At 42.3% G+C, this 12,654-nt stretch overlaps 1 protein-coding gene across 1 annotated transcript in view; it reads right to left on the reverse strand.

Annotated features, from left to right (window-relative positions):
* itgb5 (integrin, beta 5) overlaps positions 1–12,654 on the reverse strand; it is a 47,374-nt gene that overhangs the window by 24,229 nt on the left and 10,491 nt on the right. The window contains exons 10-11 of the mRNA XM_070975632.1: positions 8,374–8,548; positions 7,484–7,738 (exon numbers count right to left, since the gene is read on the reverse strand). Of these exons, the coding sequence (XP_070831733.1) occupies positions 7,484–7,738; positions 8,374–8,548 (430 nt within the window). The remainder of the gene's footprint in view (positions 1–7,483; positions 7,739–8,373; positions 8,549–12,654) is intronic.

Consider the following 12,654-nt stretch of genomic DNA (forward strand, 5'->3'; position numbering starts at 1 on the left):
TAACCATCCTCAAAGCCATCAAAATGAGCTTTGAAAGATATGAAGGCCACAGAAAATGTGGTGGTGTATTGTAGTATAGTATATTATTCTCTTCCATTTGTACTCACCCATTTAGTATATTTTTGAAACCAATTCCATTCACTACACTTAAAATTCAATTTGGAACTCCTGTGATGTATGTTTTCTATATACTGCACAATTTTAAGCTCACGTGTTACTGTTTAAAGGGCTGTTAAAACAATATTACCACCCTATCTGTGTGTGTGTGTGTGTGTGTGTGTGTGTGTGTGTGTGTGTGTGTGTGTGTGTGTGTGTGTGTGTGTCTGTCAGGGTAAAACAGCTGAAAAATGTGGGCCGTTAAAATGTGCAGGCCAAGACAAGCTCTCTTTTGTGTGCTGAGCCAAGCTGTTCGTCACCAGAAATAACAGACAGTCAATATCTGGTCTGCATGAGATGTGAGGAGTAAAAGCCTTCAAAGAGAAAAAACTTCTTCTTGGGTTATGTTTGTGTTTGTCTGCCTGTAGAAGAGGAATAATGCCACCTCCAAAATAATCCGCCTGCAGAGTTCACTGTGACTTAAAGAAAATGCAGCTGCATCAAACTGGGCGCAATGACAGGCGAGCAGTCCTGTGTGATTTTTACATGGATAACATCATGTGTTTGACAGACAACAGTCATTACCAGCCATGACTAGAGTGTTTACTTCTAGATTCCCCTCAGTCGCAGAGTCATAGGATACCTCAACATCCACTGACATTACTCACAGTGAGCAGAAGACCTATAAGCCTACAAAAGGAATAACAGAGGAGAACCCTGAAGACACCATGATTATCTCTGTGACCTGAGTTTCAGAAGTCTGAGGAAATCAGCTATGTGGTAAATGCTGACATTTGCTGTGCAAGCATTTTGTTTGTTGACACTCCATGTAGTGCTGGGGGAATGATTATGTCATCAAAAATGTAGATGTATGGTTGTGCCTTGAATCAAAGTCCATAAAGCCACAATACATCTTGTTAGTATTCATCTGTAGACATGTTTCAACCCTGTGAATGCAATAATCATTTGAATCATTGTTCACATAAAAACATTAATTGCAGCAGCTTGAAGTAAAAATAGTAAAGTAATGATAGTTTCACTTCCATAGGATATTCTAGCACTTTCTCCAGGCCTCAGCATGCCAGTCCTGGAACTGATACTGAGGAGCAGGTTAGCCATAGATTTATAAGTCTATGGCAAATCTCTCTGCGAGCAAACAATGTAAGAAAAGTTTCCATTCTCTGAAATCTGCTCTACAAAAAGCTCAATTCAGGAGCTGTCCTTTATTTATTTTCCCATCAGCACCCTGATCCAGCACACTGTGGACCACGCAGCATGCATCTTACATCGAGCAGGCAGCTGTTCTGCCCCACTGAAACAATCACAGTCAGCTGTTTCACTTGAAGGGTCTAAATCCTGGGGACCTCTGGGGGCTCTTAATGCTGAAGAATCACCCAGAAGGCTGAACTGGCCAAAAGCCTGACAGACATCAAAATTAGCCCTGAAAACAGATGCTGAGCCACAACATGACACCCGACATTTCCAACACTTTTCACTTGATTGTGTAAATGCATCTGTCAGGTGCATACATGGTGACGTTTGCATGTGATTATTTGACGGCTTTGTTAAAACATGGGATCTTCTAATTTATAAAGGACATTTCCTATTTTTTTTTTTTTTTTTTGCTTTATCCACAGCCCCATTATTTTAAATATTAAGCACTTTTGTTGGCAACTTTAGCACCAAGTACACGCAAATAAAGTGATACTGACATCCCAAACATACCACAACTTTATTAGTCTACATACAGTGATAGGATCAGGGTGTGGCCTTGTATCTGCAGCATTTCACCACAGAAACCCGAGGTCTTTGTCTACAGTGGTCAAGTTCAGTCAAGTCTAAAAGAGCTGAGAGCAGAGGGAGGACTCATCCAGTGTTTGTTTTACCTCAGGGTCTGAGGACTCAGTGCCAGGTGCTCAGGTAGCTTTGTTAAGTCAGAAACATTGCAATTATATAAAGTGCACCTAAATTCGCCCTCTCCCAGAACTATAGAACAATCAGGAGTGTGCTCAACGTTTCAGCAATATGTGGATACAAGTTTCATTATTTGGAATTTACAGCATGGGTACATCATGACATCACAATTGCTACTGGTCTGAAAACAGCTGCTGACATTTAACTAGGCTTGACTGGAGAACATAAGGATTTGTTTCTTCTAAGTAAATGATTTAATGTGCATTGCAACATGTTTCAAAATGGTATTCCAACCTCCGTCTAATTGACAAACTACAGAGGAGCAGAGCTGCCACAGTGGAAGAACTCCACACATTACCTCATTGAAGCCAGGGGGTACAAACAAGACAGTCGCTAGTTTTGACAAGGACAAACAAGATACTTCCATTATAAGACGTCATCTATAGCTCAGACGACAATGAGAGCTCAGAAAAAGAATGCAGAACAAAGATGACTGAGAGTAAACTTCCCAAAATGGAATATTACAACATCTTAGTGTCACTTTGGTTAACTGAAGTGCAGAATATTTAATAATTAGACTTAAGTGAGACCTGCTAAAGGAAGTAAGACCTAATCAGTTTACTAACGAGCTTTGAACTACACATTTTCTGCTTTTAACAAAGTACTGATATTTTTCCTGGAGTGGGAAATTTTGCTTCTAACAACGAGACACTGGCTTATGACTTGATTCTCCAAATAATCAAAGAAACAGGAGTTCTTGTACTTCAGTTTCAGGCCAGAGCTGCTGAGGCTGAGGCTGCACATATTTTCTTAATGGTGAAAATGACTTTCAGGAATATTACCTGTGTTTTAGCAGGTATTTTACTATGACTAGGAGAACACCTTGAGTCTCTGTATCCCCCCTGCGCTGTCTGTTCCTGTCAGACTGGACTGTTTTAAACCTAACGCAAGAAAAGATCATCTCTGTCTAACTGATGGGTCCTCTGACTAAACAAAGAGACCAATTAAGCCAAAAGGCACTTGGGGTCTGAAGAGAGCCGTTTCCTTCAGTGAAGCATATTTCGAGTGCTGCTTGGCACCAACAAGAATAAACACATATGCTCCTGTTTACTCTATTAAGAGACACACACATGCATGCATACAGATGGTGTGCTCACACAGTGTGTATGTAAAGATGCAGCTTTGGGACAGTGGCTTTATTTATGGGGGAACAGAGGGTTTGTGTCGGGAAAAAAGAGCCACATTATTTCTGGCAACTGGAGGCTGCTGAGTGCTTACATCATTATTTAGAACCAGCTGCAGTCGGCAGCAGAGATGTAGGTCAAGGGGGCAGGAGGACTAGGCAGCCAAGACTTACTCGAGCCTTGTTAAAAAGCAGACAGGAGAGAAGAGCCCAAGCAACACAGCACTTCTGAGGCAGATAACGATGTCAAGAGTAAAAAGACATGGGATAAAGATATGCCAGCTGATACTCCTCAACCTACACGTAACATAAGATTTGTAGATTTATCGGTCAGGCTCTAAAAAGAGCGAGTGACTTATCCATGCGTGAGTTTCTACTATAGAAGAAAAATAATACACACAGACAGATATTGGTATATCAGCAAACTGACCCACATTAAACACTGAATCAGGTCATTCAGGTGTACATTATGCAAATCTTGAGTGTCCATACTGCACTCGTCTGTCTACACGTTGATCGCCTTGAGGAAAACTCTTCAGAGAACGATGGAGTTCTAAAGACAGATGCAGATGTAAACAGAAGGACTGATGGCTGTACAGATAGTGAGTATAAAATTACTGAACATTTGGACACGGACAGTCATCAGTCAACAGATGTCATCTGAGCCCAGATACAGTACATCCTACCCCGAGTTTCCTGCATCTCACTACATCTCCTTCAAAGAGCAGACTGACAAACAAAACATTTAGAATATTTTTGACTCAAAAACTCAGGACTGGACAAGAATGAGCTATTGCTGCAGTGAGCTGCACGACATTAGAATCATTCGTTGTTTGTCTCCAGATGCTTCTGTTTTTCTCTGCACATCAGCAATTTAAGAAAATACTTCAATTTCTGTCATTGCTGCTTTTACACATGAAAGTTTTTATAATCCACTGTTTATCGATTTGGTTGAGAAATAACTCAACATTCAAAATACAAAAATTCACATTGCCGGAGTCCACAATCTCCTCTAACCCTCCATCCCTTCTCTTGCAGGGGATAACCAAAATCCTACATGATAATGTCTATGGCCATATGATGATAGAAACAACAACACTACCACATGTTGGACTAGCTGCTCTGCATTACTGACTGACATGATACAATATTTGATTAACTAGAAGCTTGTTTGATTGTTTGATTGTCAAATCTCTCAAATATCACACTCAGTGGTTCAGGATGCCAGAGATTCATTTAATATGTCTCATCAACACCAATCACTTGTACCGAGCAGTTTCACAGTCCCACATATCCAGACCTATCTCCACAGCACTGTGGAGAATCTGTTAAAGAAAAACTAACACCTGCTAGCGTGCAACGTTCTGACCATTAGAGACCATGTTAGGATTGAGGTAAATTGCCATTTTCAGCATAGATAAGTGTGTAGGACACCCAGTGAGTCAGATTAGCTGGAACTACCGCGTAAACTTCACACAGATCTACAACAGCTACGTGACGTCTGCGAGGGCTTTCTAATGAAACCCAACAAGCTCGTCTATTCACCAGCCCAAAAGTGAGTTTACCTGATCTGCCACAGAGATATCTTATCACAGCCAAGCATCACAAAAGCAAGCTTCAGTATGCTGGATAAGAGGAAGAAAACTATTTTTGAGTCACTCATGGCAAGTGGCCATTGTCGAAGCTTATAACTAGCAACTAGCAACTACTATGACACATTTCAGTGGGAAGAGGACAAAAGACAGCTAGTAAATCTAAAATGTCGGCATCTTTTTTGGCTGTTACTTCCACCAAACCAGCATTTGCTGAGTCTTGCAGTAATGTTCCTGGTACACCAGCATAAAAAGGCACACTGGGGAACTGTGCATTCTAGTGGTTTTGGCTGATTCGGCTGCTTAGTGTCACCGCAACCCATACACATCCATTTAATGCGTGCACACATACACACAAAATTACAGCCCAAGCCAAAAAGCAGTCTGCCCAGCAGGTGTGTTTGTTGTTGGGTGTGGAGTGCTGCCTGCATCTGTCCCTGTGTCCTGTGTCCTCTTTACGCATTCACTTTGAAGCTAACACAGAGGAAGGGTCCTAAAAGTGAAAATTGGACAGTCACAGACCTTGCATGTCAACACATCCATCTCCAATTGAGAAAACTCCATCACACAAAGTAACATGGTCTATGTTCAGGAAGACAAAGAAGGACCAGGCACAAACAGAAAAAACAGGCTGAGAGATAGCAGAAGAACTCAAAGTACTGACAGAAACAACAGAATAACCGAAACAGAAACAACTACATTGGACTTCACTGAAAAACATGATGGAGTGTTGACATGCACTAACAGGGAAAAGAAAATATTGCCTAAAAGGATGAAGAGAAGACGTTGAGATAAAGTGCCAAGTCTGAGCATTTTAAACATACAGACAAGTGAACACGGGAGCCAGTCACGTATCAAACCAGCTGGACAAATGCATGCCTTCAGCCTTTGGTGAACTGATCACTGTGATCATCTGAAAACAAGCTGAGCTGTACCAGTGAATGGAGAGGGATTTATATAATCCATACTAGTGCACCTGCACAGCAGCTCATGTGATATTGTGATATTGCCAAGACAAGAATACTTGTCTTGGCAAGTTCAACAACTGATACCAAACACTCTCCAACCGGCAGCATTTCAGATTCACAGGCAGATAGCTGTACCACAGTGAGCTCCATGGGAAAACTACTTTTAGACATTCAAGGAGACAAAGAAAAAAACCCACTGAGGATACCATGCCAGCTGATTTTCTCTTTAATAAAACCTGCTGTGCCTTTAGGTGGTTTATCAGTCTGAACACCCCAGATTTCCCCAGACATAGGACTACAAATGGGCAGCTCTCAGTGGAGTGTGGCCAATCCAGGTGCAGCACAATATAGTTTACAGGATATTTTTGCATGCTGGGGGGCTCAAAAACAGACCTTAAAAGCATTTCTAGTAGGCTTTCAGTAACGTGTACAGAACAGTTTTTACAGCAGCACGCCTTACACAGGGCAGTCCACAATTAACTGTCAGATTCAGAGGAGTGAGGGAAGGAAAGTGTGGAGGAGGCGTATCGTTTGGTATCATTAGGAACTCATTATGGCTCCACACTGGGCAACCACAGTGAGAAAGGAGGAAAGAAGAGCAGCAGAAGGTAGTGGACTGTTAAGATTTAATGACTGGTTATGGATGATTGGCACTTCTGTGCATTCAGTGTTCCCAGGCTGCTGCTGACTAAGCCAAGGACTTCTGTTTCTACTGGATATAGATAAATAGGGGCAGGCATTGTGTTAGGATATTGTGCCAAAGCTGGCCCCACTGTCACAAAGCACACTCTGTGGTTTCACAGGAACAGCCGTTGGCTTGGGGATGAGCCAGAAAGCAGAGTCTTGGACCCGATGTTCTGGGAACACAACAGCCTCGGTCTGTTTGGTATAGCTGGGCAGATACACTGAGCCAAACCTGCCCTTTCATACTGAGTCTCTTTGGACATCAGAGTGAAGCAGGGACGGCTCAGCAAGAGGAAAAGGATTTCAAGTTGGCATCAGCATATGAATCGCTGATTAACAGAGCATATTCATGTCTCAGGATGACAAAATGGAGATAATTGAAGGCCTCAGTGCTTCAGCTTGAAACTTTGACAGTCATTATAAAATCTCAATGTCTCTTGTGCTCATTCGGTCCCGTATTTATTTCACTCTCCATTCCAGCAAACAAGTATCTCCACCTCCTGAAGGTCCTCGATCACTCTACAACTTGTTAAATAAAAACAAGCCCCCTCAAGGCTGAAGCAAAACAAAATGTAAGCTTGACATCTGAACAACTACTATTGCAGCTGCTCCTCTGAGCTTCTTCTGGGAGCAAAGCCAGCAGCCCTGCAGGTGACTGTTTTGGCTCACAGAGAAAATAAAAGCTGGGTTAGTCTTTGTTGAGTCATGAGAGGGCCAAACCACTAAGACACACCCAGAGCAGGTATGGAACGTGACTCAACATCATCAATGCGCATTATCTTTAATTATAACTCACAACTAGAAGCAGATCTAAAGAGTTCACAGCAGGTTTGATGTCAGCTTATATTCTCGTTAAGTTCGATGCAGGAAGGTGTGGTCTCTAAACAGCTGTACTTCAAACCATCACCTCACCACAAACACAGCAACTCAATGTAATCAAATAAAACAATTCTCTTAACATCACCCTGACAGCAGAGTTTGAATCCATAACTCAGATGAAATCAGCTTCAGTGAACATATGGACTGCCTGTGGAAGATATTCCTACCTGAGCAGAGGATGCCTTTGTGTCGAGCACAGGAGAAGTCGTCACACTCGCAGAAGCTGCCGTAAATCTTGCCAAATTCAGACTCAAAGCACAGACACTGGTTGCAGCTGCACTCTCCTCGGCCACTGCAGATCTGCTTGCCCTCGGCTTCTCGGCAGGCACTGAGGTACATGCTGCTGGCCTCACCCTCCTGGCACTCGCAGCGGGCGCCCAGGTAGCCCGGCTCACAGTGACAAGACCCACAATTATAAGTGCCTGAAAGGGCAAGAGTTACTTTATTCCACTGACTGACTTAGGTGCATAACTGACCTCTTAATTGATTCTGCAGGATTATTCAGCCACACCTATCATTTGCATGTTCTGTTTTGTGTGATTGAGAAGCCTCATGGTTCTTGGTTTTAACTATTTTTACAAGCACAAGATTTTTGCAGGAGCTGATTTTCACATTTATATGTCCACTTCAAAATTGTTGCATCTGCTCCTGCAAGGAGATCTCTGCAGTTTAATGAGCATTAAAAGATGTGATAATACCAGAGTCTAAGTTCATAAAATAAAACAATGAGCAGTAAACTGCAGAACATTTTTGATGGAAATGATCTTTGCAAAATCACATTTCGAATAGTTAATGTCAATCCAGATGCATTTGTGGATTCCTGAGTGATAAATAAAAACAGAATATGATGGGACCTGGTGATGCAATGCTATTTCATCCAATAAGCACTTACTCCTTTCCTCCTTTGAATGCCTTCATGCCACTCTTAAAATCAAATAAATGCAAATGTAAATGTATCTAATCTGATTGGGCTATTATTCCTATTACTGTTTTAACATTTAGCTCCTAACAAAAGAGAACTAAAATCAATGGAACACTGTAATGCAAGATGAAGTACCAATGGAGCTGCAGATGCTGCTGTTGCTTTGTGCTGTCCGACTGCAGCCACAGTCACACTGATAATCCACAGCTACCTCCAGGCGGTCTTTGAACCCCACTGGCTTGATGGTGAAGCTCTGGTCAGTGCCACGGGGAGGGCAGCCCCTCGCCTCCACACTCACGTTGAACGATACCTACAAAGAAGAAAAAAAGGAAGCGGTGTAATTAGAAAGAAAATACACAAATACTGGCACTGATGGAGAGAGGAAAGTGACTTCCTGTTTGTGGATTGAGAGGGGTTCAGGTCAATTTCAGATAATTTGAGAGACACAAGAGAAGAGTTTTATACAACAGCAACATCACACAGCCTCTAGACCCCGACATCTTCGATGATCACCTTCAGTTGCCATATTTCTCCGTGACCTGATCCAACCCACCATCTTTTCACTTAAGCAACCAAGCCACCATACAAACACTTGGCAGCTGCCAGCTAGCCTGTGTGCAGACATGAACTACATATGACCCTGTGTTGTTATGTTTACACCAGTGGACTTATTTCACCCAAAGAAGAGTTTACAGCATGCAGCTGATGTGGCTTAGCCTGCACGAAAAGACACAACACTACACCCATTTGATTGCTCTGAGGAAGGAAGTCTGGAAAGAAGGAGAAACTGTTGTTTCAGCTGTTTTTTCTCCTCCACCATGAGCATGTCCTTCTGGTACTTTCCTCAAATTTACTCAATCACAGCAAGTATCCTCAGTGCTATCTATTTAATATACAACTCAGCGTAGCTGCCTTGATTTTAACTGATGAAATTATGCTGCAACAAATTTGCATAAGTGACTGCTGAAATGGTAAACAAAACAGATAAGAGTATGACAAAGTGCTACAAAAGGACAGAGTGGAAAGCTTCTACTGGTTTGGCTCCTTGGATCAGAAATAGAGCACTGACTGTGAGGGTTACGTGCCAGATTCCAACTTTAATTTGAGGGTGTTTACAGCCATTTTAGATATCCTGTGTAGTTACTGTAGCTCTTTTTATACATGGCTTCCCAGCTGTTTGACAGCAAATACAGAAAGACAGAGATAGACAGACAAACACAAAGCTATAAAAATGAGTGTGCTAAGGTTGCATATTCTCATATATTTTGGTTCAGAGATCAATACTGTTACAGCAGGAAGTCAATATTCTCTGCTTTGAAGCTCTGACTAGAAGCACTTGACAATCTGAAGACAAACTTAAACCAAAAGCAAATATTCCACCCCTGCAGCACCTGCTGTTCTTAGTAAGAACATCTGTGTATTAAGATCTGGATCTCCTTAGTAAAGGGCAACCCATTTCCCTCTGTGTTCTGCTCAAAGTCAGGACTTAACACGTCACAACCTGAGCAAAGCCTGTCCCGTACAAATGTCATCTGCCATCGGTGTTCCAAATTTTCATCATCAAGTTAATTTACGAAACTACACTGTAAATACATTATAGAAACTGGGTCAAGCCACCGCAAGGTGGAAATAATGGACACATAAACTCCATTGTTACAGGCTGTTTAAACAGTTGGAACACCCAATTTTTAGAAAGGGGAGATAAATACACTGTTGGTCTGTTGTCAATCATATATCGATGTAAAACATCACAGCGCACATTTTAAAGTCTGGTATCATAAACCTTGTTTGACTTTATCACTGGTTTATATCACTGTCTCACTGCAAAATTTCCTGGTAGCAAACACAGACAACAGTTTTGGTCAGAACTGCTCATTAAACTATGACACAACACCTTATTATTCTATGTCTCATCCTGACTGTACTTCATTGTTTACCTGTTTAAGTATATCATCACTGACAAAAATGCAGCTGGTCCATCATGCTACAGCAAGACTCACATCCCCCACCCCCATGACTTCACTTCACCGTCTGCAAGTGATATACTTCTTCTCATTATTAGAAGGCTCAGCACTATCTTGGCCCAGATATATTCATGAAGCCACTCCTCTTCAGATGGGTCTCAGTGGTATTCTGCCGGGCTTACTGTCTGTCACTCAAAGCCAGGGGTGACCTGCTTTTGCAGTGGTGGCCCCAATGCTATGGAACAGAAGCTTTCAGTTACAGACAGTAGATCAATCAGTGTGGACTGTTTGAAACGTCACTTGAAGAGCTTTCTGTACAGTCCGGCCTTTCTCATTGATGTGGCTGAAGTATATTGTTTATTAGTATTAGCTGCTGTGTTGTGTTGTATTGTGTCTTACTTCTTGTACTGTTTCTACTGACACGTTAAGTACTTTGTGACACTGACTCTAGAGAGGTGCTAGATAAATAAACAGGTGTCTCAGTTACTACTCTTCAACACCACACTTCCCAAACATGCACTCACACCATTGATGTTTTACTCATGACTCTGGTTTTTCTAACAGGTTGTCATGTCACACCTCTTCAGGAGAAGCAATTTGGACAGAACAACATCCCAGCACCATCCCAAACTCTGAACCTTAGCACCCACCATTCTCTTCTCAAAAGAAAGACAGCGCTATTTTAGCTCAGTAGCAAGAGGCAGGGAATTCCAGTGGAGCATTTGTTTTCACTTCAGCCCCAGCATCCAACACAAGGTGATTCAAGGAGAGCCTACGTCACATGTTATCCGGACTCTCCCTGCATGCGGAAGCTTAACAAGCTAACAAGGGACTGAATTAAATTTACTGTAAATGTGAGTCGCGAGGAGGCCAGTTCACCCAATCATGTGGCTCATTGTGGAGACACACAGGGGGCAAAAACTTGAGAGAGAGTTGTAGTTGGGGGGGGGGCATACACTGAGACTAAACTCATTGAGAAAATGCATTATCATATAGACAGTATGTTGTGGTGATTACAGTATAGGGGCAGGACAACTGAAGCACATGTTGACAGTAGAATAACATTAATGATAGAAACATTGAAACATCTGAACAAGACTTTAACAAAGGAGCTGTGTTACCATAGAAATTTTTTTTTGGATGATGGAATACTTATGACAGTTTAATACTGAATTAAGTGGGACAAACCCCACACATGGGGTCAAACAAAGCAACACATAACCTGATTCAAATGTGTCTGGTTTGTTTGGACAAATATTCTTTAAAAAAGAAAAGACCTGTAGCATGTTAGCGCAGATTTGGTTTCATTCCTATGCATGAACCTATTAAGCGGCCATACACTTCTGTAGTGTTACAGTGAAAAGGATGCAGGCTTAACTATATACACTCCAATTAGCATTTCTCCCCCTGCCAAATCACTTCTTTCATGGCTTGCAGTTTCACAGGCCTCCTCCTGCCTACTTTTGTGTGAGGTCATTGAGATGCAGCATCAGGCTCCATGGCAAGCTCGCACAGACACAGTGACTGACATCTGGGCCATGGACTGGGTCATATCCTCAGCAAAGACAGGGAAGCTTGGCACCTAGCGGACTGAACTCCATCTCCTTTCACTGCAGAGGATAAAAGACCTGAGCAAGGCCTGTCACCCGAGAGCCCCCTTCCATTCACTGGTGTTATTCTGCCTCAATCACCATCAACTCCTCCAGCTGCCGTTCCCAACCCAAAACCAAGAAAATAAAGCAGCTGAGAGAAGAGCGCAGGGGGATTGGGGAGAAGAATTCCACCACACTGAAGCTCACTGTGTGACAGTGTGTATGAAACTGCCCTTTGCTAGCATTTTCAATGGAACCAGGACTCAATACAAATCTTAATTGAGGCCTGTATAGACTATAAAGTGACCACCAGAGAGAAGGCTGGGCAAAATTCAAAGCAATTAAGATGTACCATCATCCTTTGTCAGCTGACTTCTGCTTTTGTTCAGAGAGGCAGGACCTGAGAAAGCATTCCAACCGTGGTGAATGCAGCTAAGGCTGACAGCCATTCAAACATTCAATATATTTTTCCCATGTACGAGACACACTCTTACTGCTCCTGTGCATCTCATCCACAGGATGGGGGGGTTTGAATTTTCATATACACATCTATTCCTTGAGCAGGACATGTTGCCACTATATGGATGTAGTGAGGAAAAAGGCAGGAGAAAAGCATCTACTGAATGAATGTAATGTGAAAGATTGGCTGGCAGTGAGGATGTTAGGATTTTCCATGCAGCATTGACTAGTATGGTCATCTACCCAGGTGAAAAGCAAGACAGATAGTGATACAGACTTCTGGTTTCTAGCATCTAAATGCAGGACAACAGGATCCCTGAACTTCTAAATTGATGTTGCTACAGGTGGTGGCAAAAGATCCAGAAAGTCCAGTTTGAGACATCTTGATTTATGAGCTTGAA

The sequence above is a fragment of the Chaetodon trifascialis genome, chromosome 12 (genome assembly GCF_039877785.1).
Source record: "Chaetodon trifascialis isolate fChaTrf1 chromosome 12, fChaTrf1.hap1, whole genome shotgun sequence".
Lineage (NCBI taxonomy): Eukaryota > Metazoa > Chordata > Actinopteri > Chaetodontiformes > Chaetodontidae > Chaetodon > Chaetodon trifascialis.